General features: G+C 40.5%; 1 protein-coding gene across 1 annotated transcript in view; it reads right to left on the minus strand.

Moving 5' to 3' along the window:
* The window catches only part of cnksr2a (connector enhancer of kinase suppressor of Ras 2a), a gene marked incomplete at its 5' end in the record, with an annotated part of 59,437 nt that overhangs the window by 18,374 nt on the left and 20,155 nt on the right, over nt 1-20,908 (minus strand). The window contains 10 exons of the mRNA XM_084566772.1: nt 3,213-3,427; nt 6,048-6,137; nt 6,485-6,639; nt 6,758-6,870; nt 8,157-8,303; nt 9,424-9,492; nt 9,772-9,831; nt 10,443-10,562; nt 13,650-13,691; nt 14,132-14,219. Of these exons, the coding sequence (XP_084422898.1) occupies nt 3,213-3,427; nt 6,048-6,137; nt 6,485-6,639; nt 6,758-6,870; nt 8,157-8,303; nt 9,424-9,492; nt 9,772-9,831; nt 10,443-10,562; nt 13,650-13,691; nt 14,132-14,219 (1,099 nt within the window). The remainder of the gene's footprint in view (nt 1-3,212; nt 3,428-6,047; nt 6,138-6,484; nt 6,640-6,757; nt 6,871-8,156; nt 8,304-9,423; nt 9,493-9,771; nt 9,832-10,442; nt 10,563-13,649; nt 13,692-14,131; nt 14,220-20,908) is intronic.

The following is a 20,908-nucleotide window of genomic DNA, read 5'->3' on the forward strand; positions in this document are numbered from 1 at the left end:
TTAAAAGGTGAACTACAACTTAAACCTGAAACCCTGTTCACACCTTGAGGCTGGAGTCTGGCCAGAAACGGGTCATTAAAGTACCATTCATTGAGGAAAGGAACGGAAAAGAATTCACCAGACAACTTAAACCTTGTTTTTTTTTTGTCTATACTAGTTTAGCATCAGTTAGCTACTAACGTTGTTATGTATGGGATTACTTTACATCTTCCTCTCCTTTTCTTTTAGGAGTGTAAACTTTTAACTTTTATCAACTCACCAACCAACATGTAGTTAAGTTTGACGACCACATTTCATTGTTTAGAAATCCGCTATATGTCCAGTCACCTTTTAGTTTTACTATTGTTCTCCTTCTGTACTACTTCCATCTGCATTTCAGTTTTTCTGCCTTGTAACATGAAACCTCTGGAAAATCTTGTGTACATGTAAAGGTTTCCACCCCTGTTCCTAACTGACCTGGAGCAGAGAACCCAGGGTTACTACACTAGCATTTTGCAAAAAAACTGAGCGGTTTAATAGGCTCAATCTGTTCCTTTCCGCATTGCATTTAACAAAAACACACTAATAAAGTCTCTTTAAAATAGCCAAAAAATTTCATCTCTGATAAATGTTCTTCAGTTAGAAATCCCAAAATACATAATAATTATTTTTTCAATCCCAAAGGCGTTGAAGCATCTTCTCTGCCTCACATAAGTCTTATTAAGTGCAAAAAAGAAAGTATCTGCTTATTATTTATTTCCCAATCTTACTCCCTTTTCAGCTGATTTCTGGACAAGATAATGATATGCTTGTCAAGTCACACTGAATCTATAAAGAGGTGTATAATATCAGTGTGTTGTTCAGATTTGAGTCGTGACTCTTGGAAGAGGTGCTAATTTAATGCCCATGAACTTTTCCTCTCCGGGCAGCATCTGAAATCTGAAACGCTGAACTCTGACTGGCACATTTAAGACGTGACCTCTGTCGCCAGGTCATATGGTGCAAACAGACCAGCTCTGATGTCATGATATTACACATGTCAGAGTCTGAAGCTCATCCACTCACAAGCCCACGCTCAGCAGGACAGATGACACGGACCCGCCCACTCCCACTGACACTCCATCTGCCATCGCAGCACCCGTGAGCACTGAAAACACACAATCAAACACACACATGCAAACACTTTTAATTTCCAAAGAGATGCTGTCAAGATATTTAAGGTCACCGCCGGCCAAACTCGCTGTCTGGACCGGAGAGCGCCGCGCTCAGACGGACAGGCAGGGCGGACAGATGTCATGGAAGTGACAGGGGGTAATAACGAGTCAGCATTCGCTTAGATCACACTTCACTGCAACACTTTTTCCATCGGGGGGAAAGGCTTGAATGTTTTTTCTGTCTCTCGAATCTCAGATCTCCGAGTCCTGACTGCTAGATCGGTATCACAACAAATATGAAAGAGGAGTTTCATAAGCGGGGTCTATTTTGATCCACAGCATGCAGCAATATAATACAATCTTGAAGACAAAAACTGCAACTACAACTTGATGCTTGGTCTTTAGTGTTTGACGGTAGGAGCTCATTGTTGGGCCTTTTCTGCTCTGCACTTCCTGGAGATCACCTGTCAATCACAGTTGTTTTCCTCAGACTTTGTGTTAAAGGATTAATCTGACGGTTTAGCTCGGTTGCCAAGAGTTGGAGGAGTGGATCGATGCCACTTTCATGTCAGCCTGATTAATAAGAAAGGGAGCTAGCTGTCGGTGTGAAAACAGCCGACGGGAAGCCAATCCTGCAGCACATTCCTACAGCTGCTCTCAGATACTTCAGATTTCCAACCTCTGGTGCTGAAGACTACTGTTGGCTGGTAATCAGACATCTGTACAACAATTTGAAACCAATGACCAACCTGCCATGGTAAACGTATATACTGTATATATGGAACTGATATTACAAGAACCAATTTCTTGCTTTTTATTCAACAACCAGGGATAACGTATGGGGAGGAAGCATGTCAAATTAACTTATGCAGATCAAAGTCAGACATTTACATCTAGACACAGGATTCAAGGTGAGCAACTGACAGTTTATGAGTTAACTAAGATTCAGGAGCAGGATCAAGCCTCAACCTCAACCCTTCTTCCCTTTTCTGTTTTTTTAGACACCATGTTGGGTCCATCCCACTCTGATCCTACACTGACATAAGCAGCGATAGGCTACAAGTTGCGGTTCAGCTTCAATGGAAGTCAGCGAAATAAAGCCTTGTTGGCAATAGTTGCGCCCAGTGCTTGTATTGGGGGAATGGATGGGGTAGATGTGTCACTGTGACTGCCAAGTGCAGGTAGAAAACCACTATAGAAATATTTACCATTTGCCGCTACTTGACCGGCAAGACGTACTACATGGCTACAAGCTGGCTTCTACTTTTTTCGATGCTCCAATAACTAGGTAGTGGTCACCCAATAAAAAGTTTCACCAGATTAACTGTTCACGTCACCAACAATGAGCACTTGAGCAACACTTCAACGGTGACTTATGTGAATGCAGCGTGAGTCTTCTCCTCCCCGAACACCAATGTCAAGAAGCCCAGACTAGACTGATTAAACAACCTGCCCATTCATCCTCTCCCTCAGTCCCATCGTTAATCCCTCACTATCAAACACAAATTTAATTAAACCTGTGAAGTGTGACTGTAGTGGCACGGTCCTCGCTAATGAAATTATATAAAAAATTTCATCCCAGTGTTTACGTGCTGAAATGTTTCCATTAGCATCTGTTGTAGCAATGCTGCACATACAACTTTCACTAAGGCTAACATTAGCTATAACCAAAAATGTCAAATACTCATTACCAAAACAGCTACTCTTGTCTTTTTTGTTTGACTGCAAAGTAATTTTATACAATTGTCAGTGAAGCAAATGGTTATATTAGCGCTGGACTGTTAGCATGCCGATGGTTAGCCTAGCCACCACAGACTGTAGCCAGTTCCTGTAGCCAGGAATATTGATGCATTATTTATTATTCATTAATTACTAGGATTTTTACTGTGAGGTTTAACAAAATAATTATAATTAGCAAAAATAAAAAGACACAGGCAGAGCAACTCCAGTTGTTTCCGTGTCTTCATGCTAAGCTAAGCTAACAATCTCCTATAAATGTAATGTATGAATATTATAGTGGTACTGATTTCTGCAACACCACACAAGAAACAAACAGAAAGAGAAAATAATTTTCCTCACATGATAAATGGAGGCTGGGTCTCTGGGAGGAGAATCCCTCTGATTCGTCTGCAGGACGTAGTGGGAGGGGCTTTGGCTGTGGTGGCTCCGCCTCTTGGCTCGCTTGGCCGTGTCGTTGGACCGCTTGCCCGGACGAGCTGTGTGGGAGGAGTAGTCCTCAGCGGCGGTCCGCTCGTCACCGCCGGACAGTCCCACGTAACGCATCAGTGAAGCTTCTGTGAATCACGTCAGTAAATGAAACATTTACCTGCAGCTCTTTCTCAACTATCAATTCTCTGTTTGTTCTATTTACAGTCTGTCTTCATCAGTGTTGCGTGTGATGAAGGTTTCTGGGTTAATTAGAGACTAAATTTAAAAACATAAAAATAAAACAGCACTAAAATGTCACGTCATTTAGATTAATTAAAACTGTGGTGGTCATGTTTGAGGCGAACAATATGAGCTACAAATTCTGACCTTTAATCAGAGCGTCATTACTGGTTAATCTGCTTTTGTGAGGAGCTTTCGGGTGTGATCAGATCTGAGCAGGAGCTGTCTGATTTCTTTGCCCTTTAGTCGAAGCACCCCCCCATCGTGGTAATTTATGTGGTTCAACAAACTTTAGCAGCAAATTGTGCGTCACACTTGACGTCCTGAAGAATAAAACTAAATATGATACGACTGTGGCTCCAAAAATGACACCACAGTCAGAAAACACAGTAAGGACAAATAAGCACAAATTGCCTCCAGGCAGCTTCAACCAGTTCAGTGACATTTATCCCAAAGCTGCACGACAACATTTCATGAAATGCTTCAGTCGAGTTTTTATGTTTTTTACGAGAGGATGCACAGACATCCTGCAGCTAGCTTCAATCTCGCACTAAGCAAGATGCCTAAAAATGCAGAGAAGAAGAAGAAGAAGAAGAAGAAGAAGAAGAAGAGTGTTAGTTATTAAGGGAATATCCAAGCTCAGTTAAGTTTTAAGCAACTACTTTAAAAAATGTAAAATGGAAACTTTAAAGATCTTATGGTAATTTAAATGTATATTTTATCTCTCTCCCTTTTAAAAAAAAATGCTGTGCTACCTTTGTAAAGCCTTTTATAAGTATGTCTTGAAAGGTGTTACACAAATGAGGTGTACTATTATTATTATTATTAGTGTTATTATGATGTTGTAAGTGTATGCTGAAGAAGCTGGCTCCAAAATAGCAGTAATTTCAGGGAACTGCAGTTGGTTATTTGAGGCTGGCTCCAGAAATCCCCCTGGACCTTCTGCTGAAATTCCCATCTTACCAGAAGAAATAAACAGGTTTATAGGCTGGTATAAAAACAAAGAAAAGAAATGGTTTAGTCTCACTAGGTAATTTCTCCATTCATAACAATATAATTGTTCATAGAGCATTAATTCTACTTATGCTCTACCTTTGTGTCCAGGAATTGCGGGACATTCATTTTTGTTTCTACTTCCTGCTTCACTTTCAACAATTGCGTCTGAAACTTTCGCTGAAATTTCGCCGAAGACAAGTCATACAAATGTTTGTATCTCCGAACCGCCTCACTTAAGCTTTCCTCGATGTGTTCCATCTTTATTGATCCAAAACAATCAATTCGAAAATTGCAGAGATGGAGAAGCAAATGGAAATATTAAAGCAGAAATACGCTACTACCAAGCAGACCAATCACAGCTCTTGGGGTCTGTGTCGCTGCGGCGCGTAGTTAAATTTCTGGGGAGGTGCACGTCAGCTATGGCACTAGGGTCTGCATATGCTCTGGGCTGTCGCCATAGCTACGGCGTCAAATTGATGCAGAAGCCTAAATCAAGCCAAGATGGCAGCTGCCGGAGACACCACACTGAGCTTCAAAACTGCTCTTCAGGAAAACACTTGACAACCCCCTTTACAGTTCACCTTTGAGCTGTAGCATTTTACTCTTATATCAAAAACTATGACATATCAAAATTTCTTATTTTTGGGATTTAGTGTTTATATAGAATTTTAATTTGTACAAAAGTCTAAATTAGCCTGACAAGCTCGATATTTATTGCAGCACTGTGATGGTTGGCCAGATGGGTTTTAATGCAGAGAGGCAACAGGAGAAGATCTAATCACCGGAGGAAAATAGCATGTTGCTATCGAATGCTTATATACTCTGTTTGAATGCTCTGAAATTAAAGTCATTCTCCCCTGGTGCCACAGATTCACAGAGAGAAAAGTAAATATGTTGCCTGTGAGAAAATGTATCATTTATATTTTCATGTTTGAAGGACTGATGTCTGAGTTCAGTCCCCGCTGTGAGTTCATCTGTACCACTCTGAGTGTTTGAGAGTCTTCTCCACCACTTTAACTTCCCTCCACCTCTCAGCTGGGGAGGAAACTCAGGTTTCTCTACCTCTTTCTCTTTCCGCACAGTTCCCACCCTCCTGTCCTCCCCTGGTTGCTAGGCAGCGGCCAGAGGAAAGTGAGACACCGAGAAGAGCTGCTGTCAGCGTCGCCATAGCAACTGTGTGAGTGATTCAGGTGGAGGTCAGGGAGAATAGTCTTTTTTTTTCTTCCCGTTTTCTGCCTCCTCTCATCCTCCTTTTCTACCTCTTCTATTCTTCCTCCCTTTCATTTTCTCTGCCTTTGTGCCCGCTGTCTACCTTTTTCCCTTTCTCCTCCTCCCCCTTCCCCTCTCATCCCCTCTTATTTCGTCCCTCTGTGATGCTAATCACAGGGAGAATTAGAGAAAGAGATGAAGGCGCATTGATCTGCGCGCACACACGGATCTCTTTATGATTCACAGAGACAGGAACGTTTAAGAGATATCCAACCGGCTCTTCAGGAGGTGCACATATGCACTCCACACGCCGGCACTCACCTCGGCGGTTTTCTCTGTTTAGCTTGGCTGGGTCTTCGTAGTCGCCCACCCAGTTACACTCCACAGGCATGGAGATGGGCCTGAGCCTGCCTACAAGTGCACACACAAAATTACAACACTTAATATTAGCATCGCAGATGGGTCGGTCAGTACAAACTTATGCTGCGAGTCCAAAAGTTTTCAGTTCTGGCGCAGATGCCAAAGTCTGAATGTTTGTTTATTTTCAATAAAAAGAATGAATGAAGTTGTGACAGGCTCGTACTGTCAGATATTAAAAAATAAAATGACTTTAATAACCTCAAACGTACTGGAGGATTTTAGTATTCGCACTCTCACATTTGTTTTTTCAAGTGTCTCAATCCATCACAGTGAGATTGAACTCAATTCTCTCTCTTTTGTCACTTTCTCTCAAACACTCAATCATCATGAGAGCGAACCATATGTGGGCGTGGTGCAGTACACGGGCTCCTCCTCTTCTCGCCGGCGAGACTCTTGATCCAGGAAGGAGTTTGGTGACTCAGAGCGCTTAGCAGCGCTGACGCCACCATGGTTACGAGATGCCTCATCCCCAGACAAGGCTCCCGTCTCATCTCTATGGAAACAGCAGAGGCAGATTTTTCACCGGCAAACAAATGTACATCGTGTCATCTTTGCTGCCACCTGTGTCACTTCGTACTCTTGTGAATTAAATAGTTAGAAATACAAACTACCTGGGTGTGTATGGCTCAGCAGGTGGAGGCGGGATGTAGAGGTCCTGGAGGGCAGAGCTCTTGGTGGGCGTGCCTGAAGGCGTGGCTGAACTGCTGCCTGGACTTCTAGTTGGCTGCAAAAAGTGAATGCTGTTACGTTTCTATTTTGACGTCCAACTTCTATAAAGTAGGCGCCAACTATAGCTATAACATAACAATTAGCATCTGTTCTTGGGTCTTCTTCTTCTTCTCTTGTCAAAAACAACTGATGAGGACACAACAACAACCCCCAGCCTCCGACCACCAAGCAACCATCAGGCTAAATTCACTATAACAGACCAAATACTCTCAGCTACAGTTGGGAGTTTCATTTCAGTAAGTCCTCTTCTTTTGGGGTTCTGGCAGCTTTGAGCGACTCGTCGTATTACTGCCCTCTGCAGGATAAAAAGTGACGTGTCGACATATTCGATGTAAATTGATATCAACGTCGACAAGTGTTTGCAGCCCTACTAAAAAGACATATGTAAAATAAAGCTCCACAACTATCAGCTTCATAGTGTCAGCTTGACAAATATGTGATGAACCAAAGAAGATATGTACCCATTCATCCTTGCATACAATTCCTTTTAGGTTAGATAGTAGAAGAAGCAACAATCAGACAGGTTTTAAAAGGTTTAAACTAACTTAAAGCCTAACTTATCACACTGACTACTATAGTGGCCTGGTATCAGGCCTTTGAATCGATTGTTCACTGATCCAAATAGCTCTGAGGTTGTGCCCAGGGAAAGCTGCATCGAAGAATCAGAGACTTCATTGGCAAAGTAATAAAAAAAGGGGAAACAACCTCTTCATAGCTAACTACAAGGCCCCACACGACATTACCAGTTGTTGACTCATACATAATCTGCAAAAGCAGACTGGAAAGAAGGATATTGTGCTCACTACTCACTGGTTAGGACAGGAGCAATGGTAGTTCAGAGTCTGATTGATTACCTAGGTACTTTTATTCTTTTACCTCCAGATAAATTGGCCATCACTGTCCTAAGAAATCAAAAATCGTTCTGCTGTTATTATACCCTCCAGCAACAATGGCCAAAACTACAGAAATAAGACCCAAGTTGTAATAAACTGACATTTTTCCTTTGTGTTTTCTCCCAATTGTGCGGATAATCAGCGGATAATTAGTGAGATACATTTCATGATGGCGGGAGGTCTGGGAATGTGGGTGGCATCAGTTTTCCCTCTCCATTCATTTCAGTGCGTTTCAGCTGGCAAACAAAACCATGCTGAGCCACAGCTCCCTGACCTAATTACACACTTCGGCTGCGGCCGTACGGGAGAGAAGGGGAATGCTGAAGGGAATTATGTGGGCCACTGCAGTGCTTTAATAAAGTCTATAAAAGGTAGCGGCTGGTCCCACCTGCAGAGCCAGGGGTTTCCAGCGCATGTTCTTCAGCAGCGCGGGGGCCGAGCTGAGCGTGCTCTGCGGACGCTTCTTCAGGGTCAGGGACACGACGCCTTTATCGGCCCTCAGCGAACCGACCAGGTTACGTAACTGCCAGCCCACCTGTGCACACGAGATAACAGAGAGTCAAACAATATAAAAGCCTTCTGGGATATATCATCCTCTGGATAAACAAAAACAAAACAATCACACCCTGATTTATACTCCACTAAGAGGAGAAGGCTGAAGTTTGAACGCTGTCCACGTCGTGATTGGATCTCGCTCGTTGAGCCTTCTGTGCAAAGCAAGTGGGTGTGTAGGTGGGAAGTCTATCTATAGAGCTTTCGTGTGATGTAACCTGCCCTCAATTTGAAAACAAACGTTTCTCATACTCGTATATCTTTCTACATTTTTACCCACTATTTGCACAAAATCGTGCCTACACTCTTTGTGTGGAGCAAAAACACGATGTAAACAAAAACAAAAATGGATGTGACCTGATTGCATTCAGTGGACAAGGACTGGACTGAGATCTGATCAAAATGCAAGAGGAGGTGAAGGATCTGATTGCACTGATTGTGATGCATGCTGCGATCATTTGCACCTTGCAAACGAAGGGCACCGTCAGCAATACAGATGTAAACAGGAGGTCACCCCCCTCACAAACAACACAAAACATAAAAGTGGATCTGGCTTTAAGAACTAAGGGCAAAAAAGACATACAGCCTTGAGAACACTAGAGAATAGCAAACAGTTTCCTATTTACACAAACAACAATGAAAAAGTCACATTTTCTCTGCTCTTTAAGCTCTATATTTAGTCTCCTCCAACTACTAAGAAAACACGCATGTTGCTTATGCTATTGTGCAAGTTATCTTAAATGCTAAACTGTGTATACCAGCTAGCAGCTAGCCCTGTCTGTCATCTGTTTAGTAACAAGCAGGTACTGTATAATCAGCTATGGTTGTACAGATATGCCTGCTACAGTCAAAAATGGCATCAGCCAAAATAGAGAAATTGCAGAAAATTCAAGACACTGAGCTGAAAGACCCTAAAATAAATCGGCTTATAAGCCAGTTATCTATGGGTTAATTATGATGGAATTTAAATAATGGATTTATCCAATCCATTATTTGCAATCACTTTTACGCTGGAAAGCAAGGAAAACCTGCAAACAAACAATAGAAGAAACAATATATTTAGAGCATATACAGTAGGAGTAAAGACACAAAAAGAAACTCACCACAGTCTGGTGATTGACCTGAATGACTTCATCTCCTGCATGGATCTTCTTACAGCGGTCAGCCGGAGACTAAAGAAAGCAAACAGACAACTATGAATTGATCTGAGCTTATTGATCGCTGCACATCACTGTTGGAGAAGTTTCACAACAAATAAGCCACGACAAAGTAGGGAGGGAAAGCTTTGCTGAGTCATCCACAGGGAATCTGATATGCGGTTATCGATACAAACGCGTTCGGATATTCGGCTTTCTGCGCCGCCTGGGTGTGCTGGGAAATCCAGAGATAAAGTGCACTGAGCTTCAGATCAGTATGTGAATGTGTGAAATATGGGATTGTGTTGCTCTCACCCCTTCAGTAGTTCCTGTGATCACATGGAGGCCGTCATAGGTTGATTTGATGTACATTCCCTGATGTGCAGAAAAGAAAGCATATATATTTTGGTGTGTTTAACGTTTTTATTTACTGCATAATCACATAAGATAAAGCTTTCAGGTTGAGGTCTAGAATATATTAGACGGTAGGTGAACAATCAGTCGACATGTTGGGAGAAATGAGCAGGTGTGAAGACCTGAGTAGGTCAGACAAGGACTAAATCATTATGACCGCATGACAGAAGTCAGGGCGTCAAGTCCGACCAGCAATGACTCTGAGACACAATTTACAGGACTCAAAGGATCTGCTGTTGATGCCAGGTGCAACAGGACACCTTCAGTGGTCTTGAAAAGTTCACGCCTCGGCAGCTCGGAGCAGGTGACAACAAGCAGACAGCGAAAGTAGAGAGTACTTAAAGGTGTATTTGGAGCAGGAGTTTGAGCTTTTTTTTTTAGCAAATATAAAGTCAAGCATCACTACTACATATCTGTGGATGAACACTATATTTGTTCACATTAGTTAAATTAATATAAAAGTAAATTATGTCCAACAAATTCATTCAAATGTAGAAAACACATAAAGATCCCTACACATGAACCCTTAAATACACACATACAGAGGACAAACTCAGATTAACAGTCGTTACCAGGCCTTCAGAGGGCTTGATGTTGGTGAGGTGAACCAGCTCGAGGTGGGCTGACTGGGAAACCAGCGGGTCTGACGACACACACACGATGTGCTCACACACCTCCGACAGAGTCTTACACTGTAGAGAAAAAAAAGTTTTTTTCTTTTTTTCTTTTATTAAGACAACTTAACAACCCATGGCTTTGTCTACATTAAAACATATTACTGTATATTACTAAAATATTGAATTAAAAACTCATGTGTTCATATTCCCATATCTGAACCCAGTAAAACGAAGCGAGACAAGTCCATTTGAACAACTAACCTCAAACTTGTAAGTGGAAATATTTGGTAAGGTCAAAATTCACGAGTTGTGTCATGTTTGCTGACGTTTTCAGAAGTGGAAATGGGCCATCTTGAATACTCCAGTGCTTTCTCTACTATAACAAGCCAAAATGTTTGTTAGCTAGCATAGCATAAAGTCTGAAAACTGAGGGAAACCGCTGGCCTTGCTCTTTCTGAGGCTCAGAAATATGACAAAAACAGAAAGTGGTAAAGTACTAAATCAAATTACTTAATGGAAGTGAGCCAACACCAGTCCGGAGGTGATTACCTTAGCTTGGCATAGCGCAAAGTGTGGAAACTGAGGGAGAGAGTTAGCTTAACTCTTTCTGAAGCCACTTTCCAATGCCAACAGTGGAAAGTGGAGAGTCTTAATGGACCTTTACCTGAGCTTTCCCTGCTATGACAAGCCAAAATGTTTGCCAATGAAAAGATCTATTACACTGTTAGCTTAACTGTATAGTTTTGTTTTGAGTTTGGCGTTTACCGTGTTCAAGGCTTAGCCTATGTGGTATTCCCCACCTTCAAATAAATTGCTCTTAATTAATTTCTTAATGTATTGTAATTTAGTCTTTTAGAGTTTTCTTTATAATTGTATTAAATATCTGAGTAAAATCTTGATATTCCCAATGGCCTCACCTACTAATCATTATTTCTATCCTTCATAAAGTTACCCGGCCGTTAGCTTGCTGAACAGTTAGCAAGCTGCCGACAGTTGCCTAGCAGCAGTGTTCTCATGACGTACAGATGATGTTACCACTTAAACACCAAGCATTTTCTGTACATGACTTTCCATGTTTCTCTGTGCCTCCATCCAGGTCCAATGGAAGTGACTATAATTCTTCCTGTGGTACAATCACATCATTAATAATGACATTTTAAAAACAACATGCCAGTGATTGTAGATGAGTGCTTCCTGAACTTGGATGGTGTTTAATGGGCCTTTTTTTTCCCCCCCACAGCAGATGTTTTAGATTTGTCAAACGCAGGTGAAACTAATAGCATCGCTAATTGCGGGAACGGAGCCATCATTAATGTTGTTAGCTTCAGACGGGCTTCCCCTGTTATGACAAATTGACATGTCTGCCGTGAAGAGGACCTATGAGTCGGACTCACTTGTTAATAATCAAGAAAGAGGTGTGCTGCGCTGCCAGGAAGGCTGTTGAGATTGAGTGAGCGTTTGGAGGGTTTTATGACACATAAAAGCACAAGATGGACTTTTTACAGGTCAGATATAAAGATCATATCCATCCTTCCAGAAGCTCACTCCCGATATAGCAGGAAGATTTTATTTTTAAATTACCCAAAAACTACAGTCAGCAGTTTTTATTCCAGCTACTTCCCACGGGGGAAATGTTCCCTGAAAATGTTGACAGCATGCTGAATGGAGTCCTGTTGCTTCTGCCAAGAAGAAATGTTTCAGTTAAAATTGGGTTATGATGTAATTTTTCACTGCACCAGCATTAAATTAACCTCCATTATATTTGGATGAAGACAATAATTTTGTAGATATTTGTGAAATAAAAGCCAAAACTATCTTGGTCATTCATTTGAACTGAGCCTGTGGGGGCTATTTGCCAAAATTCGAATCAACGAATCAAATGTCCGCTGATGCACTGCAGGGTGGTAATATGCACAGACCATTTTCTTGAGATTTATTTATCTGTTGCAAGGAAGCAAAGAAAGGAACAAAGAGATCACAACGTCTTAAGGAAACCCACACACTTTCAGGGCCCTTTTATGCCTGTGTACCAAGGTGTTACTCACAAAACGAACATAAAAACAACGATAAATCATATATATGTTACGCTGCCTTCAAAAGGAAATCCTGAGCTTGTGGTTACAACATGGGAAGTCGTTTACACAAAATGCTTGGTATACGAGTGATTGTGAGTACGCCACTGCTAGGCAACTGTTGGCGTTTTGAAGCCACTGAGGCTAACAGTTAGTAATCTGATGGTCAGGTACAGGTAATTTAATGTAGGAAATGCAAACACATAATGAAGGGATGAGGTTCTTTGTGAAAATCAATACATATTATAAACTTAAAACTCTATATGCCCAAACTAGAGTTTATTATCTTACCATTCACCTCTGCCATTTCTGAAAAGGTCTTGAATTCAGTGAACTCAGAGCCCCAAAGTTGCTTTCAAGGCTGGCAATACCAAATAAGAGGCGGTTTGTTTGGGCTCCTCTCGCGAACATGGTAACATGACCACATCTAAAGGCAGCAATATTTCTGACATCTCAATAAAACTACTGTCAGAACAAAAATATGTGGTTGCTAAGCTAAGCTAGCAGTGTAACAGACCTTTTTTAGTGGTAGATCATTTGACTAGTCAGAGTAGGGAATGCACAGGTGAATTCAAGATTGGCTCAGTTCCATTAAGACTCTCCACTTTCCATTGTTGGCATTGGAAAGTGACATCAGAAAGCGAGGCAGTTTCCAGGCTTTATGCTATGCCAAGGTAAGCTAATCACCTCTGGACTGCAGCTCTGGTGTTGGAACTGGTGTTGGCTCAGTTACATTAAGTGATTTCATTTACTTTATAGCCACTTTTCATTGTTGGCATATTTTTAAGTTTCAAAGAGAGGTAGGCAAGCTGGGTCCCTCAGTTTTCAGACTTTATGCTAAGCTAAGCTAAGCTAAGCTAATCACCTTTGAAGTGCAGATCCAAACTTTAAACAAACGTGATTCTGGTGTTGATCTCCTTCTGAAAGGGATTCTTTTCAAAAAAAACTACTGAAAGCACCACTAAACACTTGATCGTGAGCTCCTGTGTTTGTTTTGTATTTGATCAGTGTGTCTGAGAGGCAAGAGAGGATGGTACCCATCAACACAGAGCACAAACAGAGGACAGCTGGCTGAAGAGGCTGGACTCACCACATGAAGGATTTTGTTCTCCGTCTCAAACACCGTACAGTCCTGGGGGAAACGAGAGAAATTGAATGTAGCGCGAGCAGAACATCCTGTCTCACAAACACTCACCATCTCATGCTGCTCACACTGCTACAGTACCTCTGTACACTGTCTGGGCCTCACATTTACTGAACCTCACCACCTGCACGCTCCATACCAGAAACAAACACGCCCACACAGACAGACACATTTATCTTTTATTTATACAAACGTCAGTCATACATAAGACAGACTGTAAAGGACATAAATAGCAAAGCATCGAATCGAAGGAGTCTGAGGCTGCTGCATCACGCCTACGCACACATATCATTCTTAGGGGGGTTTGACAACCCACGGCTGTGCCCCTTCAGCCTCACACTTCAAGTGGAGGAGAATAAGAGCTATCAGTCTCCAAGAAAAAAAAAAACCAAACACTCACATACACACACACAAACAATTCCACACACCTGCTGTACAATGGTGGTGAGCTCCAGGCAGAGCTGAATGACATTATTTCGGGTTACTGAGTAGTCTGCCACTGCAGCAAAGGGAGACCTGGGAGGAACAGATAACACAGCGGTATGTCTTATAATGTCTCTGCTGCATTAGATGATGTGCACAGGAGATGGGCAGGAGCATTGTTATAAAGAGGGGAGAGGGAAACAGCAGCAGAGTTTATATAAATAGAGAGAGATGAATTTAGAGGAATTACAGCTCTTTTTTTTTTCCTTTATGAAAATGTGATATATTCACTGTAAACTACTGAAGCTGCATATGTGACATAAGAAATAATCCAGTAAAAAAAGACAAGGGGTGCACGTAATGTTTTTTTCTGATTTAATTATCAGACAAAAGTGAAAAATTAACATCATCCTTTCCCATATACCTTTACGATGTGTTCAGATAAAATTCGTTTAATCGAACGCTAAAGATTTGAAGTTAGCTAGAGTGTCCGACTGGAAAAAAAATTGTCATTATGATTATGTTGCTTTAAAAATCAACATAATCGGTGATAGTTTGTCAAAAGTTTGATATTTCAATCAAGAAATCAATGACTAATTTAAAGGGGAACTACTGTTTTTTTTTTTACAACCTGGACCTTACTTCTGGCATAAAATACGATTGTTTACTCACCCATATAACTTTTGTGTCATTTACAGTCGTTCCGGAGATTTTTAGATCTGCGTATATCCATATAGTGGGAGTGACTGGGGCACCGAAACGCAACCTCTAAATAACCCATTATCTGCCGTGAAACTCATTTAACCAATATTTTGTTATTGTACGCTAGTGCGCTACGTGAGTTTTTTGCAACATGGCTGAATATTTTTCCGACTCTGAGGTTGTGGACGAACCATAGCAGTAGCAAATTACAGGCAAACAAGCCGCGACACTCAGAGAGGACATCATCCAGGTCAGAAGACATCATCCGTGGTCTGTAGTTCAATCTATAGACCCCAGATGACGATAACAGGTAACTCCGGACTCAACGGGGGATTTGCACTTGCATACGATAATAAAATATGAATGAATATGAAAAATGAACAAGTTTCACTGCAGATAATGCGTTATTTAGAGGCTGCGTTTCGGTGCCCCAGTCACTCCCACTATATGGATATACGCAGATCAAAATATCTCCCCAACACCAAGACATAAGAGGAATCTATTTTAAAGACACTGAATATAAGACCTGCCTTTATGCTGATGACATACTGATTACTCTTTCACGACCAGATTTAAGTTTACCAAAATTAATGTCCTCCTTAAAAATATTTGGTTATTACTCGGGCTACAAGTTAAACATTGAAAAAACACAAATCATATCATTTAACTATACCCCCTCATTACAAATAACTAACCTGTGCAAGTTTAAATGGGAGAATGACATCATCAAATATTTAGGAATAAAAATTCCAAAGAATTTATCCACCATCTATGCTACTAACTATCTGCCAATTACCAAAGAGATAAAGACGGACCTAAAAAAATGGAATTTACTACCACTAGATCTATATAATCGAATAGATATAGTCAAAATGAATATCCTACCGCGATTACTTTTTCTCTTTCTCTCAATACCAATAGAAATACCCGAAAAACAATTAACAGAGTGGAAGAGAATGCTATCTGGATTCGTCTGGAAAGGCCTTAAGCCAAGGATCAGATATAAAACATTGCAGCTATCCAAAGAAAAAGGTGGACTATCTCTCCCAAACATAGAGAATTACTACAAATCTGCACAGCTTAGATATCTGATATATTGGTGCGACCCATATTATAATGCTAAATGGAAAAATCTAGAACTAAACCAATTGGACATTCCCCTCATGAGTTTGCTGGGGGATAGAAATCTATACCTAATGCACAAACAAAACCTTAGTGATTGGACAAAAACACCCCTAAATATTTGGTTTGCAGAATGTCGCAAAAACAAACTGGAAAATCATATCAAAATACTACGATGGGTAGCACATGACAAAGATTTTAAACCCGCCCATATGGATGGGCGTTTCAAACAGTGGCTGTTGAAGGGTATCACATCGTACTGTCTTATTTCTAATAAAGGAAGATTAGACTGTTTCCAAAAACTTAAAGACTCCTATGACTTAGAAAATCAAGATTTCTTCAGATACCTTCAAGTTAGAGCTCACTTTAACTGTGACATAAGGGCAACAGAGGAAGATACCTGTGAGTTAGTTAACATTTTGACTGATGCATATAAATCTAAATTGAAACGAAAACTGATTACTCGAATCTATTCCTGTTTACAATCACTCAATGGTCTTTCCACTTTTCACGTTAAATCCATCTGGGAAAAAGAAGCAAAAATAACCATCTCAGAAGACGATTGGCTAAATATCTGTAAAACCCAAATGAGCACCTCCAGCTCTGGCCACTGGAGGGAATTTTCATGGAAAAATATGATCCGATTTTTTATTACTCCCAAAATTAAACAACATCAGAAAGGTCATCCAAGTTATGGAAGATGCTGGAGAGAGTGTGGAAACGTCCAGGCGGATCATTTCCATATCTTTTGGGACTGTTCGGTTATACAACCCTATTGGCGAGATGTGGTGGAGAAAATTAAATCAGTAGTAGGCTTTGAGATTAAACACGATTTTTGTACAATTTATCTAGGTAATATCCCCCAAACAATAAATGTTACTGATAAATATTTGATTAAGATAATGTTAGTAGCCAGCAAAAAAGCTATTACAAGAAGATGGCTATCAAAAGAGTCTCCATTGAAAGAGGACTGGATTGCAATTGTGAAAGAAATATATGACATGGAAAAATTGACTTTCTCCTTGAACCTGTGCATGGACAAATTCACAAGATACTGGAAGAAATGGACAGATCATCTGGAATAAACCCGGTCCCTTTTCCCAACAGGACAAGATTATTAGTGTGAATGTGACTGATTGTGTAACACTTTTTGTTGGAGTATATATGGTTATCTTTGTGTTTTATGAAGGAGAAACTGAAGATAATCGGGGAAAAAAAAAAAAAAAAAAAAAAAGAAACTGAAATGTCTTTAAAATGTGGACCTAGCCCTATCTCTCTAAATGTACAAGTTATATTGATCCATTTTCCCCCTATGCTGCTTTTTATTTTATTTATTTATTTTTACTTTTTCCATCTGCGACTCGTGTTATTGTTTTTCTTATGTAATTGTTCTGTCCCATGTCTCTAATATTGTAAAATTTCTTAAAAAAAAAAAAAAAAAAAAAAAAAAAATACATTCATCACTAAATATGTACATGTAAACAATAACACCGATGTACGGGAATGATAAACAGGTTGTTTTCTGATCCAAAAAAAAAAAAAAAAAAAAAAAAAAAAAAAAAAAAAAAAAATATCTCCCCAACGACTACAAATGACACAAAAGTTATATGGGTGAGTAAACAATCGTATTTTATGCCAGAAATAAGGTCCGGGTTGTAAAAAAACAGTAGTTCCCCTTTAAGCTTTCATGACTGTTGTCATAAAGGGAGATGACATGACATGTTCAACTGACGTTGAAACGGCATCAGAAAGGTGGTGATTTAACTGGATGATGATTTTGGAGGATGTAGTTTGTGGTGCAGTTAAACTGAATAAATTAGGGTAGTGAAAATAATAGGAACACGTGTGGCTACAACACAGTTCAATAGTACTACAAACTACAGCCTGCAAAACATATCAAGCAAAACACAGTTTGATCAACAGCTCTCTCTGTTATTTGAAACTAATGTTGAATACCATAAGCTTTATCAAGCTGAGATTCAATGCAGGACTAGAATAAATCTTCACTAGTGTACCTAATGAACTGGCAAGTGAGTGATTTATTGCTGTAAGGAATACATTTCACCGACAAATATGTTGTAGAACGCTGCAACTAATGATTGTGTATTAATTGATTCTCTTGCCGGCTAAATATCAGAAGTGGTGACTCACGTTGTCACGGTTACAGGCTGTCATCTGTCACAGAGTGCTTTGCCAGGCGTCAATAAGGCCGTTCTTACATCCCTGAGGCACTTTGGTTAAGCTTCAGTCTGCGTCTGTTTGTTACCAAATTAACTGAAACCAAAGGCGATCCTTTCTTGTCGTTGGCAGCCGAGTCGTTCGTATGTGTTGCGGCTCTTTAGTAGTAACCGGTACAGCTGGAAGGCTTAGTGGTAATTAAATCCTCCAGACGTAGTGTTTTTTAACCAGAATGATGAACACAGAGCACTGACAGAAGAGAAGCAGCAAATATGCAAAGATAGTGTTTAAAAATGTGTTTCTTATGAAAATTATTCTGTTGATAGACTCCCTTCCTTGGAGGTGAACAGTCTCTGACAGACTTAAATATCCTGACCTACTCTCATGTTCTTGAACACCTCATAATATGAGGCCTGGTAGTAAAAATGGCAACACACAAGAAACTTAACTTGCACCTGACGCACTCTTTTGAAGAGAGCTAAGAATATGCAAGACACAGAGCTCGACGGCAGTCCAGCTGCTGGAAGCTTGTGCACCAGATGTTTGAGAGGTCATTAATCAACAGACATGAAGGTGATTATGTTGCATGGCTACTAGGATTAATTATTCAGGTCCATATCATTAAAGGGGTTGAGGTTTTTAGGGACAGATTCGGTAACTTCATGCAACCAGCATGAATTTAATGGACTTATATTATACAGCATCACGGTGAAAAATATTCCAGAGCATATTATGGAGTTCATGGTGTTGGATGACCAGCCCATTTCTGTAGCAGAGAGCACAGGTTTTCTGGAGTCAGCCCTATTTATTGAACTTAAGTTGCACAAGAATACGAGTAAGATAAGAAAAGCCTTTGTGAATTTCAAGGGAAGGAAATTTTGTTTATGTAAGATAGGATCTGGACACGGATCAGCCGATACTCAATATTAAACCATCGGGATCGGATCAGGGGTGAAGAAACTTGATTTGGACATACCTACAACGCCTGCTCACACCTCATAATGTATCCTCCAATTAATTCAAATGGTTAATAAATGCAAACAAATAAATGTGACACACCAAGATGACAGTCGGCCACTTGGTAGTGTTGGGCCGTCAGTGAGTGTCTGTGACTCTTGAATGTCCTTTTGTTCCCGCCCAGTTGTCATTAGTTGGACCCCAGTCTGCAGTTTTTCAGCTGATTCACCATGATGAATCGGTTGTATGACAAGTTGGTGAGAGAGATCTCTCTGACTGGCTCACTGGACGAAAAATAAAAGTTCAAAAGGCACACAGAAGGCTTTTCTCATTTTACATCTTCATCTCATCTGAACATTTAAATGAATTTCCCCAGCAACATGATCATCTTGAATAAATACACAGCTCATAGCAAACTCTTCCTGTTCACCCTTTTGAATATCAATACAGGCTACTGCCACCTGCTGGTGTGGAGAGTTATTTAATTTCACAAAGGCCCAGGGCATATATGCCAGCTGGATGTTGTCTTTGCGATGTGTTCAAGTGCAACTTTTTTGCTCCAAGCGTCATGAGGCATCATCACAGTCGAATTAATTTGCCATCTTTAGCGCCTGTTGTGAACCAGCAAAACTCAGACCTGCCTGCGACTCGGAGGAAAACTTACATCACACCTAAAATTAGTGGCAAATAAGTTATGTTTCATATTGTTCAAAATAAAAAAAAAACATAATCAAATTAATTCAGATGAGCACTAATGCGTATAGGTATGTTAATGGATGGGTAAAAAGTAGGTTCAGGGGACACTTAGAGACTCAACAGTAATGTTCTTCCTGAAAGGAAAGCGGACACAGCTCCAGTGGATGGATGAAAGCAGCTGCATTAGTGAACCAGGTAAATAGGCCACCCTGTTCTGAGTGCACCAATTTGAGATGACTGACTCGTCATCTCAATCCAGAAATTAACAAAAAAAAAAGCAGCACACTCCATTTTTTTTTTAATAATAATAAAAAATTGTGTTTTTAGTCTGACTGAACTAAATGAAGTGGAAGGGGTTATCAGACCACTTTTGCTTTATTATGCTATTTTGCTGCAAGCATTGTCAATTCCCAGCGTCTCCCACGCGTTTGAATGCTCAGTCAGGGTTTCCACTGATGTGTCCGCATTCTGCTGTCAAGTTTGTTTTCATATAAACCTATTTTTCTGTGAGCAGAGGGTCTTTAAAGGCCTTTTTTGTGCAAACACCCTGCTTTTAAATGAAGCCTCACGCATACTGTAGCATAATAGACTATTCAGGTGTGAACAGGGTGTTAACGATAAGGACTCTGCTGCAGCTAATGGGGTGCTAATGACTGCACATACTCACAAAGGGACCAAACCAGTAGAGCGTTACACAAATACATATACAGCAAACCTTCATGACATACATACAATGGTGGGACATGAACACAAAGATGCACACTTGCTTCATTGTTCTAAAGACCCAGATTAAAATTCGGCCACAGCCTCTAGTGTATGATTTATCTGTGGTGTGTGTGATTTGGGTCATCAGTATTGAGGCTGCCTACTATATATACATGCAGGACCTAAGGCTACGCAGACTGTTTGCTAACCACCAGGCTCCCGCCCTAAAACAAGAGACTCCCCAACAAGAGTATCAGACGATGCTAAGGCTTTGGTACTGGAACCTGCAAGGTCCAAAATTCATACTCCTCCAAGTCAATGCCAAATCTAAACAGACTCGATACAGACACTTTAGACAACCACAGGAGAATAAGGACACTCCTTGTTCATCTAACTTCTTTGCATCACAATAATCTATGACA

The sequence above is a fragment of the Chelon labrosus genome (assembly GCF_963514085.1).
Source record: "Chelon labrosus genome assembly, chromosome: 18".
NCBI lineage: Eukaryota > Metazoa > Chordata > Actinopteri > Mugiliformes > Mugilidae > Chelon > Chelon labrosus.